We start from the raw sequence: 27,874 nt of genomic DNA on the forward strand, positions 1-27,874 counted from the left end.
TAGTGATACAACTGAAACATGTAGGATTCTTAAGGAGCTTGACAGGGTCAATGCTGAGAGAATGTTTCCTCTCATGGGAGAGTCTAGGACCAGAGGACATAGTTTCAGAATAAAAAAGGTATCAATTTAATAGCATCATAAAGCATGGAAACAGACCCTTCTATCCACACCAACCATGTTCCCAAACTAAAATAGTCTCACTTGCCTCTTAAGAGGTTTGAGTGTCTTTGGAACTTCTTGCCACAGAGAGCTAAGGGGGCAGATCATTGCGTATATTTCAGGCTGAGACAGCTAGATTCTTGATCATTAGGGGAATTAGGGAAAGGGTAGGAAAATTGACCTGAGGAATGCTGGATCAGTCATAATCCTATTGAATGGCAGAGCAGGCTCAATGAGCCAAAAAGCCTATTCCTGTTCCTATTTCTTATGGTCTTATGTTGCCACAAACCTGACTGAGTGTGCCAGATTAACACACTGCTGCTTTTTCACAAACTTTTTCATAAGATTCTAAACTTAACATGCAAAAGCTTGAATTCTCCATTTTCATTAAAGCTATATTCACAATTCCATGGATAGAGGGATTATAGAATTCTGTTACAACCACACAATAAAAGGAAGATAAATATTAGAATATGAAAGTCTCTCTGGACTATCAGTTAGAAACACATTTTGTTGATCCAAGCATGAGTACATGATGCAGCAAAACACAAGTATTGGATATAATGGAGTCTCATTAAAATTCAACAAGCTTGTTCTTCCGCTCCCTAGCAATGTTCAAGCAGAGCTATAGCACTATCAGTTACTTTGTAAACATCGCTCTATAAATCAACAGTGTTGTCCCATCAATTTGGCAACAACCATAATCCCTGTTATTGTTCTAGTGAGATCTGTCCATGACAGACGATCAAGATCACTTGCAATGAATACAATGTAGAAATACTGATGTACCACAGCTAATATGACAAATAAAGAAAGGTCTTTGTCTCAAAAACCTTAGGTGGAGCAGCTGTTAATACTGATTACAATTTATCCTTCTGGGCTTCATGTTCCAGCTCACCTATTAGGCATGACCATTTTACGAACAAATAATTCAATTTAAAGAAATGTTCAAGAACCTTAACTCCTAAAAATATTTATTGCCCCTAAAAGTATTCCAAACATGGAGCTATTAATCAAAGGCAAACATCATCAATTGCATTCTGTGCAGTAGCCAATAAAAAAAAGGGGCATCCAACTCTGCACCGATATCATAGGGAAAAACAAGGATGACATCCTGCAAGCAGAATATAAGGAGCTAGGAAATAAATTACAAACGTAGCAATCTAAGAATCATTCCCCCTGCTACATGCTAATTAGATCAGGTAGATTAGAATAGACAGTTGAATAGACAGTTTCTGGAGGGATGATACAGGTGAGAGGAATGTAGATTCTTGAGGCATTGAGACCAATTCCAAAGATAAGGTCTGTACAAGCTGGATGGGTTCCACAGCAGCTGGACCTTGCAGAGGTGTTCACTAGTATTGTGGGAAAGGCTTTAAACAGCTTGGGGAAGGGAACATGAGTTGGGAGAAAGGGATGAGGGGAAGGAGGATGGAAATGAAAGATCGAAAAGTAGAAAACACAGGTGAAAGGCAGAATAAAATAAGGACCAGCAACAAATAGGAATGCAGTACAAAAAGGTACAAAAGTGTCAAAAAGACAAGTTGAAAGATAACACATAGGAAAGCACAGAACATTCACAATAGTGCAGATAGATTAATAATGCAAATTGTTGTAAATAGGTAAAATGCGATTGCCATACAGAGACAGGCCTACAGAGTGACCAAAGCAAGGAACTAAATATCCGAGGATTTTCAATCTTTAGGAATGACACCCATATTGTCACAAAAATTCTGGCGTAAATTCTGATGCGTGTCACAGTAATCATATTAGACTTTAGTCCACATATAGATTGCTCAAATCACATTAGCAATAACACTGTGGCAGGTGAATTCTTGGAGTGTGTACAGGTTTTTGTTTAGATCTGTACATTGACGAACAAACTAGGGAACAGGCTTTCCAAGATATGGTTTTGAGCAATGGGAGGAAGTTACTAATAATCTTAGAAAAGCAAAATACTGTGGAGGAATAGTGGCAATTTGGAGTTCAACATGCTGGAGAAACTCAGCAGGTCTGGAAGCATCAGTAGAAAGAGAAACAGAGGTAACATTTCGGTCCAATGTGATTTTTTTCAAAGCTGGAAAATTATAGATTTTATGCTGGTGCCAAAGTGGGAGAAGGAGCAAGTGGAACAGATGATGAAGGCACCCAGAACAAAAGACAAAGGGAGAGGTAATGGCAGTAGAAGAGAGCTATAAATGCAGAAAGTGTATTTCTATTTGTGGTAAGAGATCCTTTAGGAAAGACAATGACCATAACAAGAAGGAACTCTTCCTCAGGAGAGAAAGGGAAGTTTCCAATCTGAAACTAGGGTCTTAAATCTGATCAAAGGAAACCTTTAAGGTATGGGAAGTGAATTGGCTGTGATAGATTAGGTAGGTTTATTAAAGGCATAACAGCAGTTTGGCAATGGCTAATATATAAGGAATGAATACATGCATTGGAACAGTTAAACACTCCTTTCAGGAGAAAGAGCACAAAGGGAAAAGTCGCCCAACTATGGCTAAACAGAAAACTTGGAATATTATTAGATACAAAGATAAAGCATATACAGTTGCTAGAAAAAGCAATACTGAGGAATGGGAGCAGTTTAGAATTCAGCAAGGGAGACTAATTTGGAAGGGAAAATAGTATACTTGCAAAAAGTATAAAAATATACAGTAAGCTTCTCCATAAGTACATAAAATAAAATGATTAGAAATAACAAATGCACACAAAAGTGGGCGGCACGGTGGCACAGTGGTTAGCACTGCTGCCTCACAGCACCAGAGACCTGGGTTCAATTCCTGCCTCAGGTGACTGACTGTGTGGAGTTTGCACGTTCTTCCCGTATCTGCGTGGGTTTCCTCCAGTTTCCTCCCACAGTTCAAAGATGTGCGGGTCAGGTGAATTGGCCATGCTAAATTGCCTGTGGAGTTAGGTAAGAGGTAAATGTAGGAGTACGGGTGGGTTGCGCTTCGGCGGGTCAGTGTGGACTTGTTAGCCCGAAGGGCCTGTTTCCACACTGTAAGTAATCTAATCTAATCTAATTGAATCCTGTAGACTGGTCCTAATTAACTGTTTCCTCAATTTCTTTTCCACCAACTATAACATGCATGTTTGTTTGGCTGTGTTAGGAATTTAAAAAGAAGTTAGTTTCAGTTAGTGGAGTTATACACGTAATTCAGATTTATTTTGTCTATAGTTAGAATTGATTTATTAGTAATAAATATTCGATCACTTTAAGTATAGAAAGCTGGTCAGTGTATTCTATCAGAGTATACTGAGTCTATCCGTCAAGTAAAGTCGAGACTGAGTCATTCAATTAAATTTTGAATTTTTGTGATGACCCTGAGAATAGTGGGGCTCAAGTATCTGTGCACTTTCCAAAACTGGTCATGAAACCAGTGTCTAGTATAACCAAAACATAACTTCCTTGTTTTGTATTCAGTTCTCCTCACAATAAACAATAACATTCTACTGACATTCCTATTTACTTGCTGTCTTTGCATAGAAGCCTTTTGTAATTTGTGCTGTAGGATACCTAGAACCCTCTGCCATCCCTGACCAATTAGACAAAGAGTCACACAGCATGAAAATAGACCCTTTGGTCCAACTCGTCCAGGCTGAAAAGAAATCCTAAATTAATGGAGTCCCATTTGCCGGCATTTGGGCCATATCCCTCTAAACTCTTCCTATACTCATCCAGATGCCTTTTAAATGTTGTAATTGTACCAGCCTCTACCACTTTCTCTGGCAGCTTGTTCCACACATGCACCACCCTCTGTGTGAACAAATTACCCCTTAGGTCCCTTTTAAATCTTTCCCCTCTCACCTTAAGCTTATACCCTTTAGTTTTGGACTCGCCTACCCTGGGAAAAAGACCTTGGCTATTCATCCCATTCCTAATTTTAATAAACCTATATAAGGTCACTCTCAGCCTCCTACACTGCAGGGAAAATAGCCCCAGCCTCTCCCTATAGCTTAAACTCTCTAACCCTGGCAACATCCTTGTGAATCTTTTCTGAATCCTTCAGGTTTTACAACATTCTTCCTATAGCAGGGAGACCAGGATTGCATACAATATTCCAAAAGTGGCCTAACCAATGTCCTGTATAGCTGCATATGATCTCTCAACTCCTGTACTCAATGCACTGACCAATAGCAAGCATACCCCAAATGCCTTCTTCACTATCCTGTCTACCTGTGACTCCACTTTCAAGGAACTATGAACCTACACTCTGCAGGACCTTACCATTAATTAAGTATATATGTTGTGCCTTGATTTGCTTTTCCAAAATGCAGTACATCACATTTATCTAAATTAAAGTCCATCTGCCACTCCTTGGCCCATTGGACCATCTGATCAAGGTCCCATTGTACTGAGGTAACCTTCTTTGCTGTCCATTACTCCTCCAATTTTGGTGTCACCTGCTAACTTACTAACCATACCTCCAATGGTCACATTCAAATAATTTATATAAAATGACAGAAAGCAGTGCACTCAGCATCAATCCTTGTGGCACACCACTCATTACAGGCCTCCAGCCTGACAAGCAACCTTCCACCTCCACCCTCTGTCTTCTACCTTCGAGTCAGTTCTGTATCCTAATGACTAGTTCTCACTGTATTCTGTGTGATCTAACTTTGCCAGCTGGTATATCATGAGGAATCTTGTCGAATGCCTTACTGAAGTCCATATAGATCAAGTCCACCACTCTGCCTTCATCAATCCTCTTTGTTACTTTATCAAAAAACTCAATCAAGTTAATGAGACATGATTTCCCATGCAAAAAGCCATATTGACTATCCCGAATCAGTCCTTGCCTTCCCAAATACATGTAAATCCTGTCCCTCAAAATTCTCACCAACAACTTATCCACTATCAGGCTCACAGGTCGATAGTTCACTGGCTTTTCCTTACCACCTTTCTTAAGTATGGCACCACGTTAGACAACCTTCAGTCTTCTAGCACATCATCTGTGGCTATTGATGATAAAAAATATCTCAGCAAGGGGTCCAGCAATCACTTCCTTAACTTCCCACAGAGTTCTCGAGTACACCTGATCAAGTCCCAGGGATTTATCCATCTTTATGTGGTTTAAGACATTCAGCAGTTCCTCCTCTCTAACATGACATTTTTCAAGATGTCGCTATTTATCTTTCCAAGTTCTCTAGCTTCCATATCCTTCTCCACAGAAAACACAGATGCAAAATAGTCATTTAGTATCTGCCCCATCTCTTAGGGTTCCACACATAAATGGCCTTGCTGATCTTTAAGTGGCCCAATTCTCTCCCTGGCTACCCTTTTGTCCTTAATACATTGTAGAATCCCTTTGGATTCTCCTTAACCCTAATTGCCAAAGCTATCTCATGTCCCTTTTTGCTCTGCTGATTTTCCTCTTAAGTATACTTCTACTGCCTTTACAGTTTCTAAGGATTCACTTGATCCCTGCGTCTATACCTGACATATGCTTCCTTCTTTCGCTTGACCAAAATGTCCAAGGAAGTTATTTTGTGTGGAACTGAGAAATCAGAAAGGGATGATCACCTTATTGGGATTGTACTAAAGATTCCACAATAAGCAGTGAGAAATTGAGAAACAAATTTGTAAGGAGATCTCAGATATCTGTAAGAATATCAGGGTGGTAAAGGTCAGAGATTTTAACTTTCCAAACATAGACTTGGACTGACATAGTTTTAAGGGCTTGGATGGAGAATAATTTGTTAAATGTATATGAGAAAATTGGATGTACCTTCTAGAGAAGGTGCAAAACTTAACCTACTCTTGGGAAATAAGGCAGGGCAGGGGACTAAGGTGTCAGGTGGGGAGCACTTTAGGGGCCAGTGACCATAATTCTATTAGTTTTAAAATAGTGATGAAAAGGATAGACCGGATATAAATGTCAAAGTTCTAAATTGGAGGAAGGCCAATTTTGACAGTATTAGGCAAGAACTTTCAAAAGTTGATTGGGGGCAGAAATTTGCAGGTAAAGGAACAGCTGGGAAATGAAAAGCCTTCAAAAAAGGGATAACAAGAGTCCAGAGAGAGTATGTTCCTGTCAGAGTAAAGGGCAATGCTGGTAGGTGCATGCAATGCTGGATGACTACAGACATTGAAGTTTTGGTAAAAAAAATGCTTCTTTTTATTCTCCCTACCAAAAGGGAAATTTACACGCTTCCTCACATTGTACTCCATTTGTCAGACCTTCTTCCATACACATAACCTATCTATATCTTTTTGTAGTCACCTAACATCATCTTCACAATTCCCTTTTCTAACGTTCTTTCTGTCATCGGTAAATTTAATAAACATATCATCCCGTCCTTTCATCCAAGTCTTGTAAACAGTTGAAATCAGAGAACTGATCCCTGTTCCAACCACACAGGTCCAAGTTAAATCTTGCTTAACAGAAAAGGATCCATGAATGTCTACTCTCTGCTTTCTGTTAGCCAGCCAGTGTTCGATTGATACTAATTTACTATCCACCATACCATGAGCTTTTATAACCTGCAATATCCTTCCATGTGACACTTTATTAAAACACATTCTAAAAATTCACAGTGCAGTACATCACGGTTCTGCTTTACTCACAGTATGTTAATTCCTCAAACGAATTCTAATAGATTCGTTAAACATGATTGCCCTTGCACAAATCCACATTGAATCCAAGTAGTCAGAACCTATCCAAGTAGCTTGCAAGAAATTATTTTTTAAAAACTTCTAACATTTTCCTTGTGCCTGTAGTTTCCTGATTCCTGTTTGCCTCCCTTTTTGAATAAGCGAGTTACATTTGTGATCTTCCAGTCTAATGGGACTTAAACTGAATCTAAGGAGTTTTGAAAAAATTAAAACCAACACTTCAATTATCTTGCTTGATATTTCTTTAAAGACTTTAGGATGAAATCCATTGAAACCTGGGAGTTTGTTAGTCTACAGCTCCAACAATTTATTCAGTACCACCTCTCTGGTGATTTTGGCTTTCCTCAGTTCCTCATCACCAACCCCCACCATTTCCAAATGTATAGCTGTTACTGGAATATTCCTTTTCTGTAAAGTAAGATGCAAAACACCTGAACAATTAGTCACCTGTCATGTTACTTTCTATTATCAATTCTGCAAACTCACTGTCTATTGCACCAAACCTTAATTTGTTCACATTTTTTTCTTAAAATATACAAACTCTTACAATCTCTTAAATTTCTGGCTAGCTTTCATCAATACTCTCATTTTTCCCTCCTTATTAATTGTTCTTGACCTTTTTAAAAAAAAGCGTCCAATCATCTGACCTGACACCTGTCCTTGCACAATTATATACATTTTTTAATATCCTTCTAGTAAATTATGGATGACAGATTTGTACTTCAAATTTATTTTTTATTCATTTGGAATCTATATATTTTCCGTATTCTGAAATATCCCCTTAAATATTTACCACTGCATCTTTATTCACTTATTCTTCAAACTAATTTGCTAATTCATTTCAACCAGCTCTGCTTTCATGCCCTCAGAATTGCCCTTATTAAGTTTTTATAAGTAGTCTCAGGCTTGCAAATCTTTCAACAGAACGGAAAACTCAATTTTATTATGGTTACTACTAGCTAGGGGCATCTTCACTATGAGAGTATGAATTAGTCCTATTATATTGCATAATACCTTAGCCATTTGGATACAGAACTGGCTTGAAGGTAGAAGGCATAGGGTGGAGGGCTGCTTTTCAGACTGGAGGCCTGTGACCAGTAGTGTGCCCCAAGGATTGGTGCTAAGTCCACTACTTGTTTGTTATTTACATAAATTATTTGGATGTGAACATAGGAGGTATTGTTAGTAAGTTTACAGATGACACCAAAAGTGAAGATATAGTGGACAATGAAGGTTACCTCAGGATAAAATAGGATATCGATCAGATGGGCCAATGGGCTGAGGAGTGGCAGACAGAGCTTAATTTAGATAATTGCCAAGTGCTGCATTTTAGGAAAAGAAATCAGAGCAGGACCAATACACTTAATGGTAAGGTCCTAAGGAGTGTTGCTGAACAAAGAGACCTTGGAGTGCAGGTTCATTGCTCCTTGAAAGTAGAGTCACAGATAGATAGGACAGTGAAGGAGTTGTTTAGTATGTTTTCCTTTATTGGTCAGTGCATTGAGTATAGGAATTGGGAGGTCATGTTGCAGCTGTGCAGAATAATGGTTAGGCCATTTAAATTTGATTAGATTCCCACGCAGACACGGAGAGAATATGCAAACTCCACACAGACAGTCACCCAAGGCTGGATTCGAACCTGGTTACCTGGCGTTGTGAGGTTGCTAACCACTGAGTCACTGTGCCACCCACTTTTGGAATACTGTGTGCAATTCTGGTCTCCTTCCTATCAAAAGGATGTTGTGAAACTTGAAAGGGCTCAGAAAGGATTTACAAGGATGTTGCCAGGGTTGGAGGATTTGAGCTATAGGGAGAGGCTGAACAGGCTGGGGCTGTTTTCCCTGGAGCGTCAGAGGCTGAGGGGTGAGCTTAGAGGCTTATAAAATTAAGAGGGGCATGGATAGAATAAATAAACAAAGTCTTTTCCGTGGTGCAAGGGAGTCCAGAACTAGACGGCATAGGTTTAGGAGAGGGGAAAAATATAAAAAAGACCTAAGGGGCAACCTTTTCACGCAGAGGGTGGTGCCTGTATGGAATAAACTGCCAGAGGAAGTGGTGGAGGCTGGTACAATTACAGCATTTAAAAGGCAGCTGAATGGGTATATGAATAGGAGGAATTTAGAGGGATATGGGCTAAGTGCTGGCAAATGGAATTAGTTTAGTTTAGGATAACTGGTTGGCATGGATGAGTAGGACCGAAGGGTCTGTTTCCGTGCTGTACATATTCATGACTCTAATATAGCTTGCTCTCCCACGGGTTTCAGAACATGCTATTTGAAGAAACTATCGCAAATACAAATTTATGAATTCTTTATCCGGTACCTTTGTCTATCTGCGTTTTCCAGTTTACATATATCCTAAAATATCCCATGTTTACCAACATGTTTTTCTGAAAAGTTCCCATTATTTCCTTCTTCACGCTCCACCCTACCATGTACACAAAACCAGAAATACTGCTTGCCTTTATCACATCTCTACTCTAACCATTTCCACATACTGGGTTTTTAAGATTAGGTCATCCCTCTCTTTTCCTTCTTTCCATCTTTTCCTTTTTTCCTGTTTTAAGTGCCTGTACCCTTCAATACGCAGGTACCAATCTATGTCATCCCACAGTTATGTCTAATGGATACCAGATCATACTTATTCACTTCTATTTGTACTGTCAGGTAATCTGTTTTCTTCTAACGTTAGTTACATGCATTCAGATATAGAATCTTTAGGTTTATCCTTTTTGTCACCTTTTCTGTTGGTTTTAAAATCAAAATAGGAGTAGGACGTTCAGCCCTTGGATGTCCTGCTCTGGACAGTCAATTTGATTGTGACTGATCAATCAACTCAATATCATGTCTCACTTTCTCTCTCTGCCCTTTGACTCTATTAGCCCTAGTGCTATATTTAACCCCTTCTTAAAAGCATTCAATATTTTTGTCTCAACCACTTTCTGTGGCAAAGAATTACATAGGTTCACCACTCTCTGGATGAAGACATTTCTCCTTATCCCATTCTTAAACGGCCCAACCAATACCCTTAAACTGTGATCTTTGGTTCTGAACTCTCCAGTCCTCAGCAACATCCTTCCTATGTTTACCCTGTCTAGTCCTTTTAGATCTTGATTGGTTTTGATGGGATCCCTCATCATTGTTCTAAACTCCACTGAATACAGTCCTAATCAATCCAATCTTCCTTCATATATCGATCCCGCCATCTCAAGAATCAGTATGCATTTCCTCCATAGCAAAAACATTCTTTCTCAGACCAAAACTGCACAAAATACTCTAGGTGTAGTTTCATCAAGGCCCTGTATTCAAATCCTCTCACTAAGTAGTCCAACAAACCAATAGCTTTCTTCATTACCTGCTGCACTTGCATGCTTACTTTCACTTTAGATTTGTACTTTTCATCACTTTGCATCCCGTTTAGCATTTCCTGAATTAATACTTTTCTCTTGTGCCGAGTCTACTCTTTGATTTACCACGTGAATTAATCTTCCTAAATTTGATCACTTCCCCCTACTAGAGAAACCTTGATTATCCAAATATCAATTATCTGAAAATCAGATTATCCGAAGGAGATCGTGACGTCCCGATAGAAACATTTGATCAAAGACGTGTTTCCACTGATTGCGCCTTTTGTTCACAGTGATTAAAAGTAAACTTGACTTACTGAAATGCTGCTGAGAACAGTCCTGGATATCGATGGGAGCCCAGGCACCATCTCCAAATGACACACCTCTCTCTCTCTCTCCCCACACAGTTCCCCTGGAGTTCCCACAGGCATGTACCCTAATCCCCCTTTCCCCAGATAATCTCTCCATCATTGTCCTGTACAGGGAAAAGGTGGAACCTGTGAAAAAGTTGCATTAAAAACTTATTTGGAGACTCACTCCCGAAAGACAGCAGCCTTGTTGTTGGTGTCCAATCCGGCTACCTGGAAAGGGGGCTGGAGCAGACATGGCGGTGCACGGGGGGGGGGGGGGGCGGGCAAGATACGGGAGTGGGGGCGTGTGGGGGGCAGTACTGGACAGGATTGGAGGTGGGTGGGGTTGGGGGAAGGGGAGCGATGTTGGGTTGGGGGCAGTGTTGGACAGGTTTGGGGGAGGGAGGGGGTTGGGGTGGGGGTGAACGGGGGCACGGCAAGGCGGTGGTTTTGGATGGGGTTGGGAGGGGGCGGGCCTTGCACATGGTGAGCTGCTGTCTAGTCTCCTGAATGGTGAGCGGACTTAACAGAAAACTCCGAGCCCCAGAGGAAAGGCAGTGAATCAATTAACTGAATAATCAATTATCTGAACGAAACAGTGCTTGCCCATCTCGTTTGGATAATCGAGGTTCCTCTTATTTTGTTTAAATCCTTTCAGCTTCCCTCGTCATGCAGCTGCCAGAATAGCAGCCCCTGCACAGTTCAGGTGGAGAACGTTTGTCAGTACAGATCCCACTTTCCCCAGAACTGCTGCCTGTGCTCCACAAACCGGAACCCACTTCTCTTAGACTGGTCTTTGAGTCACACAATCATTGATAATCTGATTGGCCAATGCCAATTTGCACTCAAGTAACTCAAATAATAATCCAGATTATGACTTCTGAGGTTCTACCTTGTAATTTAGTACTTAGATCCTTGAATGACCATGTAGAATCTCCTTCTTTGTCATGCACATGCTGCTGCTACTTATAGGGACCATGATGACTGGTACCTCCTCCTTCCTTTGCAAATTCTTCTCCAGCCTGGAGCGGATGTCCTAAACCCTGGCACCGATAGGCAATACTGCGGTTTGAATTCACTCCTTGTTGCAGAGACTGGTAAATTGCTCTGTATAACTGTCCCCTATTACCACAATATTCCTTTCTGTCCCTTCCACTTGAATGATCTCCTGTAGCATGGTCATTTATGCACCCGCAGCCCCATTTCTAATCAATAAAAAAAGGAATTTCAAACCCTATAGACAATTACAAAGGCTAATGAGCTGACCTCGGGGCTCCCTCACTTGCCTCATTCGCAGTCCTTTCCCTGAAATCTAACCAAATCAGAAGACCGAATTGCTAGAGGTGTCTCTGCCTCCAAATACTAAAGAATCCACCTAAAAGGATGTGATGTAGTGTTCGGTTTTCAGACTTGAAGCAATAATCTCTGAAGTGAATGTAACTTTGGCTCAAACACTTACTGCCGATATATTTGCCCTGAATCAAACTGGCAGCCAGCAGCTCCAACATTCTGCAACTGTGACTCATCACTTGTTTGTGTTGTAATTAGCTGCCAAATTATTTTAATAATTTATATATTTCCTTTTGTTTTTACATATTTTATTAACCTTGCCATTATTATTATATTTCAATCCCTAGGAATGGAATAAACTGTAGTTACTTAGAGGATACTCACCAAATGACTAGTTTCTTCACATGTAGCAGAACACTAAGTAAAAATTCCTCATCAAATCAAAATTAAGAGAACTTCTTACAGGTAGCCTCACGTTTGCTTATCAACTCAAGTTTACACAATTGAAACTCGTGCTTCATTTCAATATTTTTCATCTCTTACTTTCTTTATTTCTTTCCCAATCTCTTTCATCCCTTGCTAATTTTTCTCTTCCTAAGTCAATCTTTCTTAATTCTACTTCTTTTTAAATTTTAGCCAGCTGTTGACCTTTCCTCCTTTAGCCCCAGATGGCCAGTCAATTCTTCAAGGATCCCAGCATCCTTAGCTCCTGATCATATGTTAATCCCATTAGTTTTACATTTCGTAAATTGTCTTTTCATACCGATTTCAAGTTTAAAGAGTTATACTCTCTCTCAAAAGCATGAACCTCAAAAGCTACCCATGTCGATTTCCCAATAAAACATAGAAAAGATTAATATCATACATTGCTTCTTTAAATGCTGGTAAATTCCAATGAAGTAGTGTTACAGTCTCTAGGCTTAATCTCAGTTGAGCTGTCAATTTTGTTAAGATCCACATGGGGAGCCATGAAGAAAACAACTAAACTTACTGACTCACCACCAAGGAAGAACTAACCAAAAAGTTCTACATTTTGCAGCTTTTACTTTAACATGACTTAGAACTAACATAAAGCAAACTTCAATTAACAGACAAATAACACTTCAAATAAAAAGATTAATTAACTAGGCAATATAACGTATGTCTTATGCAGCCATATGTTTTTGAACACAAGTGTGGCAGTATATAACAATACAGTTTCACAATACATGCTTGAACCATGCAGGTGAGATCAGTTCTATCCAGCAAGAGTTTTCACCTTTAAGTTGCATGGGTACTTTTATTGCTACAAAGGCTTCTATAAACTTTGTCCTCCTCAAGCCACAATAACCTCAATAAAGTAGTTTGCCAAAGATCCTTTTCAATCAATCAACCACTTAATATATTGATTTCATATGAGAAAATACCCAGCCATTTACAGCTTTCTGGATTTTATACCAGTTTGCATAACTAGGAGAAAGTGAGGACTGCAGATGCTGGAGATCAGAGTTGAGAGTGTGTGCTGGAAAAACGCAGCCGGTTAGTCAGCATCCGAGGAGCAGGAGAATCGATGTTTCAGGCATAAGCCCTTCATCAAGCCTTTCCTGATGAAGGGCTTATGCCCGAAACGTCGATTCTCCTGCTCCTCGGATGCTGCTGACCAGCTGTGCTTTTCCAGCACCACACTCTCTACCCAGTTTGCATTACTGTTAAGCTTTATGCGGAGCAATATTGAGAGAAATTCATTTCTCCTTCGCTCAAGATTTTGCGATATTTCTTTTTCTGTTTGCTTTCTCTCTCTGTCTGTAACTACATGCTAATTGCTTTCGTCATTCATCGCGGTAGCTTTGTGTCTGGCAGTCACCTGCTTTGTTTCTCAACTTCCTTCTTGGTGATAATGCTTCCAGGGTTGATAGTTCACACGGACCAGTATATCTTTCTATCCAAGGAAATTACAATTGATCCTTTATAATTGATGTAAACGCTGAAGTCCCATAAATATTCTTCAAAAAAAAGCCTCAAATCTTTTAAATAAATAATCTTTAAATAATCTGTCCTGCTTTCAGTTCAAAGGTATTCATACTAGTGATATATAAAGATCTAATTCTAGCCTCAACTACATTCCCAGTTCTTACCACATCATCATTGGTAACCATGCCTTCAGTCATCTAGGCCCTAAGTTCACAAATTTGTATAATGTATATTAATAATAAAATAATGACTAGAGTAAGATTAGGGCAAAGAAAGATAGGAGTGAAAAGTTGCGTGTGGAATCTGAGGACATGGGGAAGCGCTTAATGAATACTTTTCGTAAGCATTCACATTGGAAAAGGGCAATGTTAGTGAGAATACGGAGATACAGGCCACTAGATTAGATGGGATTGCAGTTGACAATGAGGAGGTTTTAGCAATTTTGGAAGATCTAAAAACAAGTAAGACCCAGGGCCAGATGGGATTTATCCTTGGATTCTCTGGGAAACCAGGGAGGAGATTGCAGAGCCTTTGGCTTTGAAATGAATATCACCCTTGTCGACAGGAGTAGTGCCAGAGGCTGGAGGATAGCAAATGTTGTTCCCTTGTTTAAGAAGGGGAGTCGAGCCAACCCTGGCAGTTATAGGCCAGTGAGCCTTACTTCAGTTATGGGTAAGGTGTTGGAAAAGGTTATAAGAGATAGGATTTATAATAATCTGGAAAGGAATAATTTGATTAGAGACAGTCAACACGGTTTTGTGAAGGGTAGGTCATGCCTAACTAACCTTATTGAGTTCTTCAAGAAGGTGACAAAACAGGTGGATGAAGGTAAAGCTGTCGATGGCCTGCAGTGAGGTGTTTGATAAAGTTCCACACGGTAGGCTATTGCACAAAATACAGAGTTTCGGGATTGAAGGTGAGTTAGCGAATTTGATAAGAAATTGGCAAGCTGTAAGAAGACAGAGGTTTGTGGTTGATGGGAAATGTTCATCCTGGAGCTCAGTTACTAGTGGTGTGCCACAACGATCTGTTTTGGGGCCACTGCTGTTGTCATTTTTATAACTGATCTGGATGTGGGTGTAGAAGGATGGGTTAGTAAATTTTTAGATGACACAAAAGTAGGCAGAGTTGTGGATAGTGCCAAAGAATGTTGTGGATTACAGAGGGACACAGATAAGATGCAGAGCTAGGTGGAGAAGGAGCAAATGGAGTTTAATGCAGAAAGGTGTGAGGTTGCTCACTTCAGAAGAAATAACAGGAATGCAGAGCACTGGGCCAATGGTAAAATTCTTGGCAGTGTAGATGAACAGAAAGATCTTGGTATCCAGGTGCATAAATCCCTGAAAGTCGCCAGCCAGGTTGATAAGGTTGTTATGAAGGCATATGGTATGTTGGCATTTATTGGTAGGGAGATTGCATTTCGGAGACACAAGGTCATGCTTCAGCTGTACCACACACTGGTAAGGCCACACCTGAAGTATTGCGTACAGTTCTGGTCACCACATGAGAGGAAGGACGCGGCAGCTTTGGAAAGGGTTCAGAGGAGATTTACTCGGATGTTGCCTGGTATGGAAGGAAGGTCTTACGAGGAAAGGCTGAGGTAACTGAGGCTGTTTTCATTGGGGAGAAGAATGTCGAGAGGTGACTTAATCGAGATGTATAAGATAATCAGAGGGTTAGATAGAGTGGACAGTGAGAACCTTTTTCCTCGGATGGTGAAGGCAAACACGAGGGGACATAGCTTTAAATTGAGGTGTGATAGATTTAGGACAGATATCAGGGGTGGTTTCTTTACTCATAGAGAGTAGTAGAGGCATGCAACAGACTGCCTGCAACAGCAGTAGACTCACCAACTTTAAGGGCATTTAAATGGGCATTGGACATACACAAAGATAATAATCACACAATACCAGGTTATAGTCCAACAGGTTTAATTGTAAGCACACTAGTTGTGTGATTTTTAACTTTGTACACCCCAGTCCAACACCGGCATCTCCAAATCATAAAGATAATAATGGAATGGTGTAGGTTAGATGGGCATTAGATTAATTTTACCAGGTCGATGCAACATCGAGGGTCAAAGGGCCTGTACTACGCTGTAACGCTCTATGTTCTATGTTAAATGCCCACTCTACATCTTGCTTTCCTCCTTTAAGACACTTCAGAAAACATATTCCTCTGCCTAAGCATTTGGCCGTCTGACCTAATATCTCCCTATGTGGCTTGGTGTTACACTGTTTTGTTATGTTATTCTAAAACCCGTTTGGACATTTCATCACAATGAAGGTGCAAAATTGATATATGCTAAGTTTGTTACTGTCCAACATCCCCAAAATATCCCTGTTTTTGCACACTCTACCACTTCAAAACTAAGGATACCACGCTTCTAAACTGGCCCCATCACCATCAAAGATCTGTGAATATGAATTCTCTTGGTTTTTACACCACATTTAAAAATATTTGACTTAGTTTATATTGTTTCTCTTTACTTGTCCTTACATAATGTAAGGTCCCATGCGCATTTTTTAAAAAAAGTTAGGCAATTTTACAAATACTCAGTAGTGAAGGACCCCCACACCCTAAAAATCAGCGTTCCGGTATGATGTACCTCTTACAGCTTCTGTTTCTATATCAATCAGTGGTTTGCCCACATAAGCGGTGTCATCCACGCTGTAATAAATTTTTCGAACCACACCATCATATCGGCTTGTTATTGTAACTGATGCTTTGTCACTCTGAACTTCACAGATGCTGTCAAACTGTGACACTGTGTCTCCTACCTTTACATACCTGTAGAAACATTAAAAAAAGTTCTGAAACAGCATAAAGAACAAAGTACTGGAACAATACAAGTTTAGTGTAAAAATCTTCATAAAGAATTGAGAACAAAAAAAAAATTATTGGAAAAAAAATGGAAGAATAAAAACAATTTCCCCTACCAAAAATAGCCAACTTAGAAAAATGATTTTCATGTTTCTAGTACTTTACAAGCAGGCTAACATCTCAAAGCATTCTGAGGAAAAGCAACTCCTTCTAAAAATCCTTAGCACAAAAGGCTAATTTTAAATATATATAGTGAAAGGTACTGAAAACAGCTGCAGTAGTCTGCTAGCGAGAGAAAAAAACACATAATAGTTCCTACTTATGATTGGAATCCAGTGATCCATATGAGTACTGCCAAAATTGTCTGAAGGCAAAACAGAAGTTGACTGTAATCGTCTTGTTACTAATCAACATCCAATTTGCAATATTTGTGTTCACATTAAATTAATAAACATGAATACGTCCATAAAAAGTACACATGCAGGCAAAGTGTCAAAGGGTTTTGTAAAGCATAACAGGGAAGGTAAATCAGTATAAGAAATTTGTTCAAGGAAAATACTATACTCCAACATCAATTTACATTAGCCTGTAAAGAATAAACAAACCTGTCAGATATCCAAGAGTACTTCACAGCTTATTCATTACTTCTGATGTCCAAGTGAGATTATTACTGTATCTAACCATGGTCCACCATTACCAGAGCTCAAAGATGAGTTGATCAAGTCATGAATTAATCTTTTTTTAAATTAGCACTGTTACTCTACACTTGTACATGGCACCTTACCTATATATGTTGCACCTAGGGTTAAACGAACATCTTCCTCAGTGCATCTTTCTTACTTTATTCATCTAATTCCATTAGTTTCTTCCTCAGCCCCAATCATGTAGCAATTCCTGAGCTAGATAGCGGGTTGGTAATCTCTCTTCATTTGTTACAAGCGCAGATTTACTGTTACCCACACCACAGGGAAACACATAGAACAGTACATTATAGGCCCTTCAGCCCACGATGTTGTGACAAGCATTGATCTTAATCTAAGATTAACCTAACCTACGTACCCCTCAATTTACTGCTGTCCATGTGCTTGTCCAGCAATCACTTAAAAGTCCCTAATGTCTCTGACTCTACTATCAATGTTGGCAGTGCATTCTATGCACCCACCACTCCCTACATAAAGGCACAGTGGTTAGCACTTCTGCCTCACAGCGCCTGAGACCCGGGTTCAGTTCCCGACTCAGGCGACTGACTGTGTGGAGTTTGCACGTTCTCCCCGTGTCTGCGTGGGTTTCCTCCGGGTGCTCCGGTTTCCTCCCACAGTCCAAAGATGTGCGGGTCAGGTGAATTGGCCATGCTAAATTGCCCTTAGTGTTAGGTAAGGGGTAAATGTAAGGGTATGGGTGGGTTTCGCTTCGGCGGGTCGGTGTGGACTTGTTGGGCCGAAGGGCCTGTTTCCACACTGTAAGTCTAATCTAAAAAAAAAGAACCCACCTCTGACATCGCCCTTATAGCTTCCTTTAACACGTTAAAATTATGACCACTCATGACAGCTATTTCTGCCCTGGGGAAAAGTCTCAGGCTATCTACTCTATGCCTCTCATTACCTTATACATCTCTATCAGGTCACCACTCTTGCTTTTTCTCTCTTGTGTGAAAAGCCCAAGCTCACTCAACCTCTCTTCTTAAGACAAGCCCTTCAATCCAGGCAGCTTCCTGGTAAATCTCCTCTGCACCCTCCTTCATACAATGAGGTGACCAGCACTGAATACAATATTCCAATTGTGGTCTAACCAGGGTTTTATAGTGTTGCAGCAAAACCTCGTAGCTCTTAAACTCAATCTGCTGTTAATGAAAGCCAAACACCATCAGCCTTCTTAATAATCGTGTAAACTTGGGTGGCAACTTTGCAGGGCCAATGAATATGGACCCCAAGATCCCACTGTTCCTCCACACTGTCAAAAATCCTGTCTATAACCCAGTATTCAGCATTCAAATTTGACCTTCCAAAATGAATCACTTTGCATTTATCCAGGTTGAACTCCATCTGCCACTTCTCAGCCCAGCTCTGCATCCTGCAATGTCTTGTTGTAGCCTGCAACAGCCCTTGACACTATCTACAACACCACTGACCTTTGTGTCAGTGGCAAACGTACTAACCCACCCTTCCACTTCTTCATCCAAGTCATTTCTAAAAACTACAAAGAGCAGAGGCCCAAGAACAGATCCCTGTGGTACACCACTGGTGACCGACCTCCACTCGCTGTCTTCTTTCAGCCAGCCAATTCCCTGTATCCCATTTCTCCTAACTTTCAGGATGAGCCTATTGTGGGGAACCTTATCAAATGCCTTACTGAAATCAATATAAAACACATACACTGCTCGACATTAGTCAACTTGTCTTGTCACATCCTCAAAGAACTTAATAAGACTTGTGAGGTATGATCTGGCCCTCTCAAAGCCATGCTGACTATCTAATCAAACTATGTTTTCCCAAATAGTCATAAATCCTATCTCTCAGAATTCTTTCCAGTATCTTGCTTACCACAGACGTAAGACTGACTGGTCTGTAATTCCCAGGGATTTCCCTATTCTCTTTCTTGAACCCAAGAACAACATTCACCTCCCTCCAATCATCCAAAATAACTCGTGGGCAGAGTGAAGATGCAAAGATCATCCCTAGAGGCACAGCAATCTCATTTCTTGCTTCCTGTAGTAACCTTGGATATAACTGGTCTGGCCCTGGGCACTTATCTATCCTGATGCTTCCCAGAATTTCCAGCACATCCACTTTCTTAATATTATTTTCTTCGAGCCTATTAACCTGGTCCACAGTGTGCTCACTATCAACAAGGTCCCTCTCTCTAGTGAATACTGAAGCGAAAAATTCACTTAGGGCCTTTCCTACCTCTTCAGACTCCAGGCACAAGTTCCTCCACTATCCCTGATCAGCCCTGCCCTCTCTATGATCATTCTCTTATTCCTAAGTGTAGAATGCCTTTCTTTTTTGTGGTCTCTCCTAGTTCTCCTCAGTTAACTTTTGACTTCTTTCCTAGCTACCCTGTAATCCTTTAAAGCTGTGCCAGCTTCCTCAACTTTAAGTAAGCTTATTCCTTCCTTTTGACGAGAAGCTCCTTTTCTCTTGTCACCCAAGGGTCATTCACCTCACCATTTCTTGCCTATCTCAGTAGGACAAAGTTGTCCAATACTCACAACAAATGCTCCTTAAACAGCCTCCACACTTCTATTGAGCATTTCCCACAGAACAATTGTTTCCAATTTATACTCCACAGCTCCTGTCTAATAGCAGTATAATTTCTCATCCCCCACCTTCCTTTTCAACATACATGGGCATCTTGGATTGTACCCCCATCTCCAATTACCAGCTTCCCTTGCCATTTCAACAAGAGCACAAAATTTCAATAACTTGACGATTTTATGTTCATTAGGGAAGTTAGTCCTTTGCAGTGAGTTCTGGTTGTGAGCCTAGTCCTTACCAAGATGTGCAAAATTTGCCAGTTAAATTTTGCTAATCATGAATAAAACAAAATATTAAAGTAGCCATGCATTTATCATTCAAAATAAACAGAAACCAGAATCAAATCTACAATGAAATAAACTGACCAAGACCTAATCACAATGATCACTTCTCTCTTCTAACAAATGCTGACAGCATTCTGGAACCCTTGAGTGAGCTAAACCCTACACCCCTTCATCTAGTTCAAGGACAGGCTCCCCTTGAGTGTTGTCAACTCCACATTCCTGCCAATCCCCAGAACCTGCATTCCAAGATGATTCCACACTGGAGGATCAATCTCACAAATGGCGAAGTCTGGGACCATAACCATCACCCAAGTATTTCTAAACCTTGATTCTCTAAACCCCAAGTATGAATCTTCAAGCTTCTACAATGTGCACATTATCTTATTGCATACACCTTAATCTATATGTTTAAAAAAGCATTGAGATTAAATACATAGGTAAACTAACACAAAGAAATAAAAGCCAATTTCAACATTTAAGAGGCATTTGGATGGGTATATGAATAGGAAGGGTTTGGAGGGATATGGGCCAGGTGCTGGCAGGTGGGACTAGATTGCGTTAGGATAGCTGATTGGCATGGACGGGTTGGACCAAAGGGTCTGTTTCCATGCTGTACATCTCTATGACTCTATGAATGCAATGAAACATTTAAGAATACCAGAATAATCAAACATTGGTTTCCACTTCACACAATAAAAAAGTGGCAGAATTTAAAACTCAAAGCAGAGTGCAATACAGAGTTGGTTTATCCAATCCCCACAATCTCCTGAATCGATTTGGCAACAACTCCTTCCTGAAACTTATCTATCTTACCTAAATAATAGTCTCACTTTTCCACTAACTTTAACAACTCTCAAGATAAACATCACTTTATCTCTAAGATATGCAGTACTGTTGTCAACATAGATATCCCAGTTCAATGTTTTATGTGCTGTGGGAACCAGCTGAGGTTCAAGCAGCGAACGATCCCAGGATGGAAAGAAGACAGTGCAGAGACAACAACAGAAGTGTCTGCAGTATCTTGCTTTCTCTTCTGTACAGTTTCTTGGGATATATATTGCATTAAAAATGTGCCATGCAATTCCAGGCTGCCATTGTGATGAGACCAAATAGGTTGTAGATTTAACTTCTACTCTTCTGCTGAACTAAATTTTAATCAATTAGATAATATGAGTGATTTCAACAGTTAATGGCATCAGGGAGGAGAAAGTGAGGACTGCAGATGCTGGAGCTCAGAATCAAGAGTATAGTGCTAGAAAAGCACAGGAAGTCAGGCAACATCTGAGGAGCAGGAGAATTGACATTTCTGGCATAAGTCCTTCATCAGGAAGGGAGTTAATTGCATCAGAATGAAAAAATACAGGGTACCTGCTCTTGACTTCTCTTAAATGAAATCTACTACAAAATGAACTAATCAAAAAATGAGGCCAGGGATGGACTGAACTGCAATACTTCCAACATTGCATAGCCTCCCAATACTCTACCTAAATTTGCACAGGAAAAGTTGCTATTTCAGCAAGATACCAATGAGGCTACAGCATATTGTAGCCCCTGCCTCAATAAGAGGGAAATGGAAGTCCACCACATTAATAAATTAATAGTCCACAGTTTACCAAATCACTACACCCAAAGACAGAAATCCTTGATCGTATTTCAACAATCAACATTGTACAGAGCACAAAATATCTAGTTAATACTTGCAGCACAACTTAGTAGCATATTATTTGATACTGAAATCAATACTTACATGTTTACATTCATCCCGAAAACACTGAAATTACTTTTTGTTATCGACACATTAACAAGCAACTGTTAAGTTCTGCATGTATTTTTTTTTAAATCACAGAAGCAGCTCACCACAGACTGCCACATCTATTTGGTTGGCATGCTTTGTACCAAATCCAAAAACATCATCCATGTCAATGGCACAGAAAACCAACGCAAGTATTAAAACTAGGGAAATTAAGTTCAATGCTCACCAGCAACCTGGATCTAATATTGATAAATTACCCCAGCCCACAACACCTGGGCATCATGATTTTCATACAATAGTGATACTTCATCAAAACCAGCTCACAAGTAAAAACCATGGTGAAACTGGTCCAGGAACATTAAGGACAGTACAGCCGAAACAATCAACCCTCTGCAGAGTATTACTCTGCTTCATGATCTTGCAGCCATTACACAAAGACAGTTGATATGCAGCTAAATGTTGCCATGGGAATATTGTCAGAGATAACAGGTTTTGAGAAGATTTGTAGCTCAGGTTGAGGTTCTGGATGTAGGTTGCTTGCTGAGCTGGAAGGTTCATTTTCAGACATTTCATCACCTATTAGATAGCATTTCCAGTGAGCCTCCAGATGAAGCACGGGTGGTGTAGCCCGCTTTCTATATCATTTCCTGTTCTTTTTCTCAGGGGGTGGTAAATGGGATCCAAGTCAATGTTTTTGTTGATAGAGTTTTGGTTGGAATGCCATCCTTCTAGGAATTCTCATGTGTGTCTCTGTTTGGCTTGTCCTAGGATGGATGTGTTGTCCCAGTCGAAATGGTGTCCGTCTTCATCCGTATGTAAGGACACTAGTGAGAGTGGGTCATGTTGTTTTGTGGCTAGTTCATGTATCCTGGTGGCTAGTTTTCTGCCTGTTTGTCCAATGCAGTGTTTCTTACAGTTCTTGCAAGGTATTTTGTAAGTGACATTAGTTTTGCTTGTTGTCTGAATAGGGTCTTTCAAATTCATTAGCTGCCATTTTAGTGTGTTGGTGGGTTTGTGGGCTACCATGATGCCAAGGGGTCTAAGTAGTCTGGCAGTCAATTCCGAGATGTCTTTGATGTGGGCAAGAATGGCTAGGATTTCTGGATGCGTTTTGTCTGCTTGTTTGGGTTTGTTTGATTAGATTTCCTACAGTATGGAAACAGGTCCTTCGGCCCAACAAATCCACAGTGACCCTCCGAAAAGCAACCCACCCCCCCTCTGACTAATGCACCTAACACTACAGGCAATTTAGCATGGCCAATTCACCTGACCTGCACAGCTTTGAACTGTGGCAGGAAACTGGAGCACCCAGAGGAAAGCAACGTAGACATGGGGAGAATGTGCAAACTCCACACAGACAGTTTCGCAAGACAAGAATTGAACCTGGGTCCTTGGTGGTGTGAGCTGAAAATGTGTTGCTGGTTAAAGCGCAGCAGGTCAGGCAGCATCCAAGGAACAGGAAATTCAACATTTCGGGCATAAGCCCTTCATCAGGAACCCATAGTTCCCCATAGGCTGTTTGCTCTACTGTGACATCTAGGAATGGCTACTTGCTGTTGCCTTCCTCCTCTTTAGTGAATTTTACGCCAACTAGGGTATTATTGATGGTGTTGAAGGTTTCCTCTAATTTGTTTTGTTTAGTGATGACAAAGGTGTTATCCACATAGCAGACCCAAAGTTTGGGTTGGATGGTTGACAGAGCTGTTTGTTCAAGTTTTGACATTCCAACCAGAATGTCCATCAACAAACACATTGACTTGGATCCCATTTACCACCTCCTGAGAGAAAGAACAGGAAATGACATCACCATAGGAAATGGCATCACCAACCCAAACATATAAATAGAAAACGGGCTACACCACCACTGCTTCATCCGAAGACTCACTGAAGATGTTACCTAGTAAGATGACAAAATGTCTGAAAACAAACCTTCCAGCTCAGTGAGCAAACCTACATCCAGTGTCAGAGATGCTCAAGGTCACTGTAACTAAGTGGTTCCATGTGCTGTCACATGTTGTCCAATATGGCATTCATCATTGTCTCATTTTACTCTATGAGATGAAAGAAGTCAGAGCAACCCTGAATTTTCCTTTTCACAAAGAAGTGAAAAACCTACTAAGAAAATATTGAAAATTATCAGCCCACTATCTAGATGGAAAGAGGCATGAGTTTTTATTCTGCACACACCTCAGCATCTCATAACTGGCTCAATAGCACAGGTATTTGATTTCAGCCATCTCTGAAGATAATGGATAGCGTTCAACCAAATCCACATTGGGTATGGATGACATGGCCACCTGCTCTTTTAGTAGAAGATGAACAATTTGACATGCAATTGTGGCCATGATTCCAAAGCAAGGAACATATCATACCAACCTGGGTACTAAAATTGGTTATGAGTAGCACCCTGTTTCTCAACCTGTCATTTCAGCAGGCTACTAAACAGGTAGCGAAACTAGACAACACATTATAAAGTATTTCTTTAATATGAAAATTTTGATAACCTTAACATAACCAAAGATTTTTAATTTAGCCATTGAAGGGAGCAATCAAATGAGACATTCAATGAAATTCCTTTTACTAATACCTTTATGTTTTCACGATGGATTTCATGTGAAAACATTGAATACATTATCACTAGATGGTGCTGTAAGCATTGGAGCACAGCAGGTCAAATTTAAGGAATGAATGCCAGTCACAATTCTTGCACCTACGTGTTGTTAGAAATACAAAGCAATTTTTTACAAGAAAGCCTCTGACTGGCTTCCTATAATTTAAAACCATTGTGAATGACATCAGCAGTTGATACAGGCTAAAATAGAACCAGCTTAGCAGCTAACCATCACAACTGTGCTCCAGACCTTGGATCACCCATTATCAATACCAGTTCTGTGGTTTTTAAAGAGAGATTAATATTTGATTAGTGACAGGATTGAAGATGATACAGTATAAAATTGTTCAATTGCTCTTTTGACATGATAGTTTCTCAACTTTTAAGATTATGGAAATATATGAAAAAAAGCAACTGTTTTACAATAATGTCTGATGATTTGATCTAAGTAGGTGCTTTGGAACTTTGCTCGATTTGCATTTGGGGCAAGGAGGAAATAGCATAATCATCTGCCAGAGATTGGATACAGATTGGACAGATAGCACAATAAGTTTTATTAAAACTGATCTGTGAATTATTGGCATTTTTCCAGTAACCAATACCACAAAATCATAACTTTTAAAAAATTCTGTCGTGGAAAGTGGGCTTTGTTGGCAGGGCCAACATCTATTATACATCATAGTTGTCCTAAGATGGTGGTGGTGAACTGCCTTCTTAAACTGCTACAGTCCATGTATCCGCCACCTCCAAACGGACCCCACCACCAGGGATATATTTCCCTCCCCACCCATTTCCGCTTTCCGCAATGACCGTTCCTCCGTGACTACCTGGTCAGGTCCAGGCCCCCCAACAACCCACCCTCCCTTCCTATCACCTTCCCCTGCCACCGCAGAAATTGCAAAACCTGCACCCTCGCCTCCTCCCTCACCTCTATCCAAGGCCCCAAAGGAGCCTTCCACATCCATCAAAGTTTCACCTGCACATCCACCGATACCATTTATTGTGTACGTTGCTCCCAATGCAGTCTCCTCTACATTGGGGAGACTGGACACCTCCTAGCAGAGCGCCTTAGGGAACATTTCCAGGACACCCGCACCAATCAACCCCACCACCTTGAGGCCCAACATTTCAACTCCCCCCCCACTCTGCCGAGGACATGTAGGTCCTGGGCCTCCTCCATCGCCACTCCCTCACCATCTGATACCTGGAGGAAGAACACCTAATCTTCCACCTCGGAACACTTCAACCTCATGGCATCAATGTAGATTCCACCAATTTTCTCATTTCCCCTTCCCCCACCTCATCCCAGCTCTAGCCTTCCAGCTCAGCACTGCCCTCATGACCAGTCCTACCTGCCTATCTTCCTTTCCACCTATCCACTCCACCCTCCTCTCTGACCTATCACCTTCATCCCCACCCCCATTCACCTATTCTACTCTTTGCCACCTTCCCCCACCATCTCTGACCTATCATCTCAACCCCCACCCCCATTCACCTATTGTACTCTATGCTACTTTCTCCCAATCCCACCCCCCTCTCATTTATCTCTCCACTCTGCAGGCACCCTGCCTCTATTCCTGATGAAGGGCTTTTGCCCAAAACGTTGATTTTGCTGCTCCTCGGATGCTTTTCCAGCACCACTCTAATCTAGACTACAGTCCATGTATGTAGACTCACAATGCTATTAGGGAGGGAATTCCAGTATCTGGACTCAATGACACTGAAAGAATAGTTATATATTTCCAAGTCAGGGTGGTGAGTGGTTTGGAGAGAACTTATAAATGGTGGTGTTCCCACGTAACTGCTGCCCAAGTCCTTCTAGATAGAAGTAGTTGTGATTTTGGAAGTGCTGTCCTAAGGAGCCTTGGTGAATTTCTGTAGTGCATCTTTTCGATAGTACACACTGCTGCTACTGAACGTTGATGGTAGTGGAAGTGGATATGCTGCTAATCAAGCAGGCTGCCTTTTCCTGGATGATGTCAAGCTTCTCCAATGTTGCTGGAGTGGACTCATTACATTTTTCACTTGTGCCTTTTAGATAGTGACCAAGCTTTGTGAGTCAGTAAGTGAGTTACTCGCTGCAGGATTCTTCACCTCTGACCTGCTCTTGCAGCCACGTACTTAAATGGTGAGCTTAGGTCAGCTTTTGGTCAATGGTAACCCCCAGGAAGATGATGGCCAGGAATTCACTGATGATAACACCAGTGAATGTCAAGGGGTGATGGTCAGATTCTCTCTTGTTGCTAGTGGTCACTGCCTGGCATTTATGTGGCACAAATGTTACTCATCTATAAGAATTTATTATTCACTAACCTCAAAAGGAAAAAAAGTACTATGAGTATCTGTCCTCATTTTCCAACACAAATCAGCTATGCTGTGTTACAGGTCAAATGAAAGCAAAAATTAGGAGAGTCACTTGTAACTTCCTCTGGGACATACATGACATAATACAAGGAGACCAGAAACAAAAGGGACAGTAATAGCAAAAATATGGTTCTTATCAGAAAAAAATTTAGCATAGATGACAATGAATAATCTTAACCACTAGAAATCTTGGTGACATTTTCACTTAAGCATTAGGAAGCTGACCAAGATATTTTTTAAAAATCTCACTTCGGCAGAAACAGTATATATGATTTCCACATGTAACGAAAAATTTGTATTACTTTGGAATCTAAAATTAAAAGGGAAGTTTTTTTTAATTTTGAAAAATCAAGATAATGGGGTAAGAATTCTAATGCAGGGCAGTAAAGTCAAGAAAAAAATAAGGGAAGTTGAGGAAAACCAGGAATTAGTGATAAGGTTCACAAAGACAGAATGTGTTGTCATAATGGTAATTATGAATTATCAAATTTTAACTTCCATTATCTGATGCTAAACCAGAGTCCCTTCAGGGATTAAAATGGTTTCAAACATATAGGGCAAACACTGCAAAGTCACTGGACCACAGACTGAGACAAGCATTGCTAAACCAATGTGAGCTGAAACTAACATTTTTTTAAAGACTCCCTACAGTATGGATACAGGCCCTTCGGCCCAACAAGTCCACACCGACCCTCAGAAGAGTAACCCATCCAGACCCATTCCACCACCCTATATTTACCTCTGACTAATGCACCTAACACTATGAGTAATTTAGTATGGCCAATTCACTGACCTGCACATCTTTGGATTGTGGGAGGAAATTGGTGCACTCGGAGGAAACGCACATAGACACGGGAAGACCGTGCAAACTCCACACAGACAGTCGTCCGAGGCGGGAATCAAACCTGGGTCACTGGCACTGTGAGGCAGTAGTGCTAACCACTGAGCCACCGTGCTGGCCATCTTAAAAGAGGCCAAGGAAATTAGATATTTATTTCCTGCTTTAATTCATACCAGCATGATACGTTCACATGTTGTGAGATGAAAGGTTGTTTGCAGATTATCCGG

At 40.6% G+C, this 27,874-nt stretch overlaps 1 protein-coding gene across 2 annotated transcripts in view; it reads right to left on the reverse strand.

The window, feature by feature from the left end:
* dbt (dihydrolipoamide branched chain transacylase E2) overlaps positions 1-27,874 on the reverse strand; it is a 62,632-nt gene that overhangs the window by 19,044 nt on the left and 15,714 nt on the right. For both annotated transcript variants that reach the window (XM_060829727.1, XM_060829726.1), the window contains exon 4: positions 16,326-16,507. In XM_060829727.1, coding sequence (XP_060685710.1) covers positions 16,326-16,507 — 182 coding nt within the window. The remainder of the gene's footprint in view (positions 1-16,325; positions 16,508-27,874) is intronic.

This window comes from Hemiscyllium ocellatum, chromosome 9 (assembly GCF_020745735.1).
Source record: "Hemiscyllium ocellatum isolate sHemOce1 chromosome 9, sHemOce1.pat.X.cur, whole genome shotgun sequence".
Classification (NCBI taxonomy): domain Eukaryota; kingdom Metazoa; phylum Chordata; class Chondrichthyes; order Orectolobiformes; family Hemiscylliidae; genus Hemiscyllium; species Hemiscyllium ocellatum.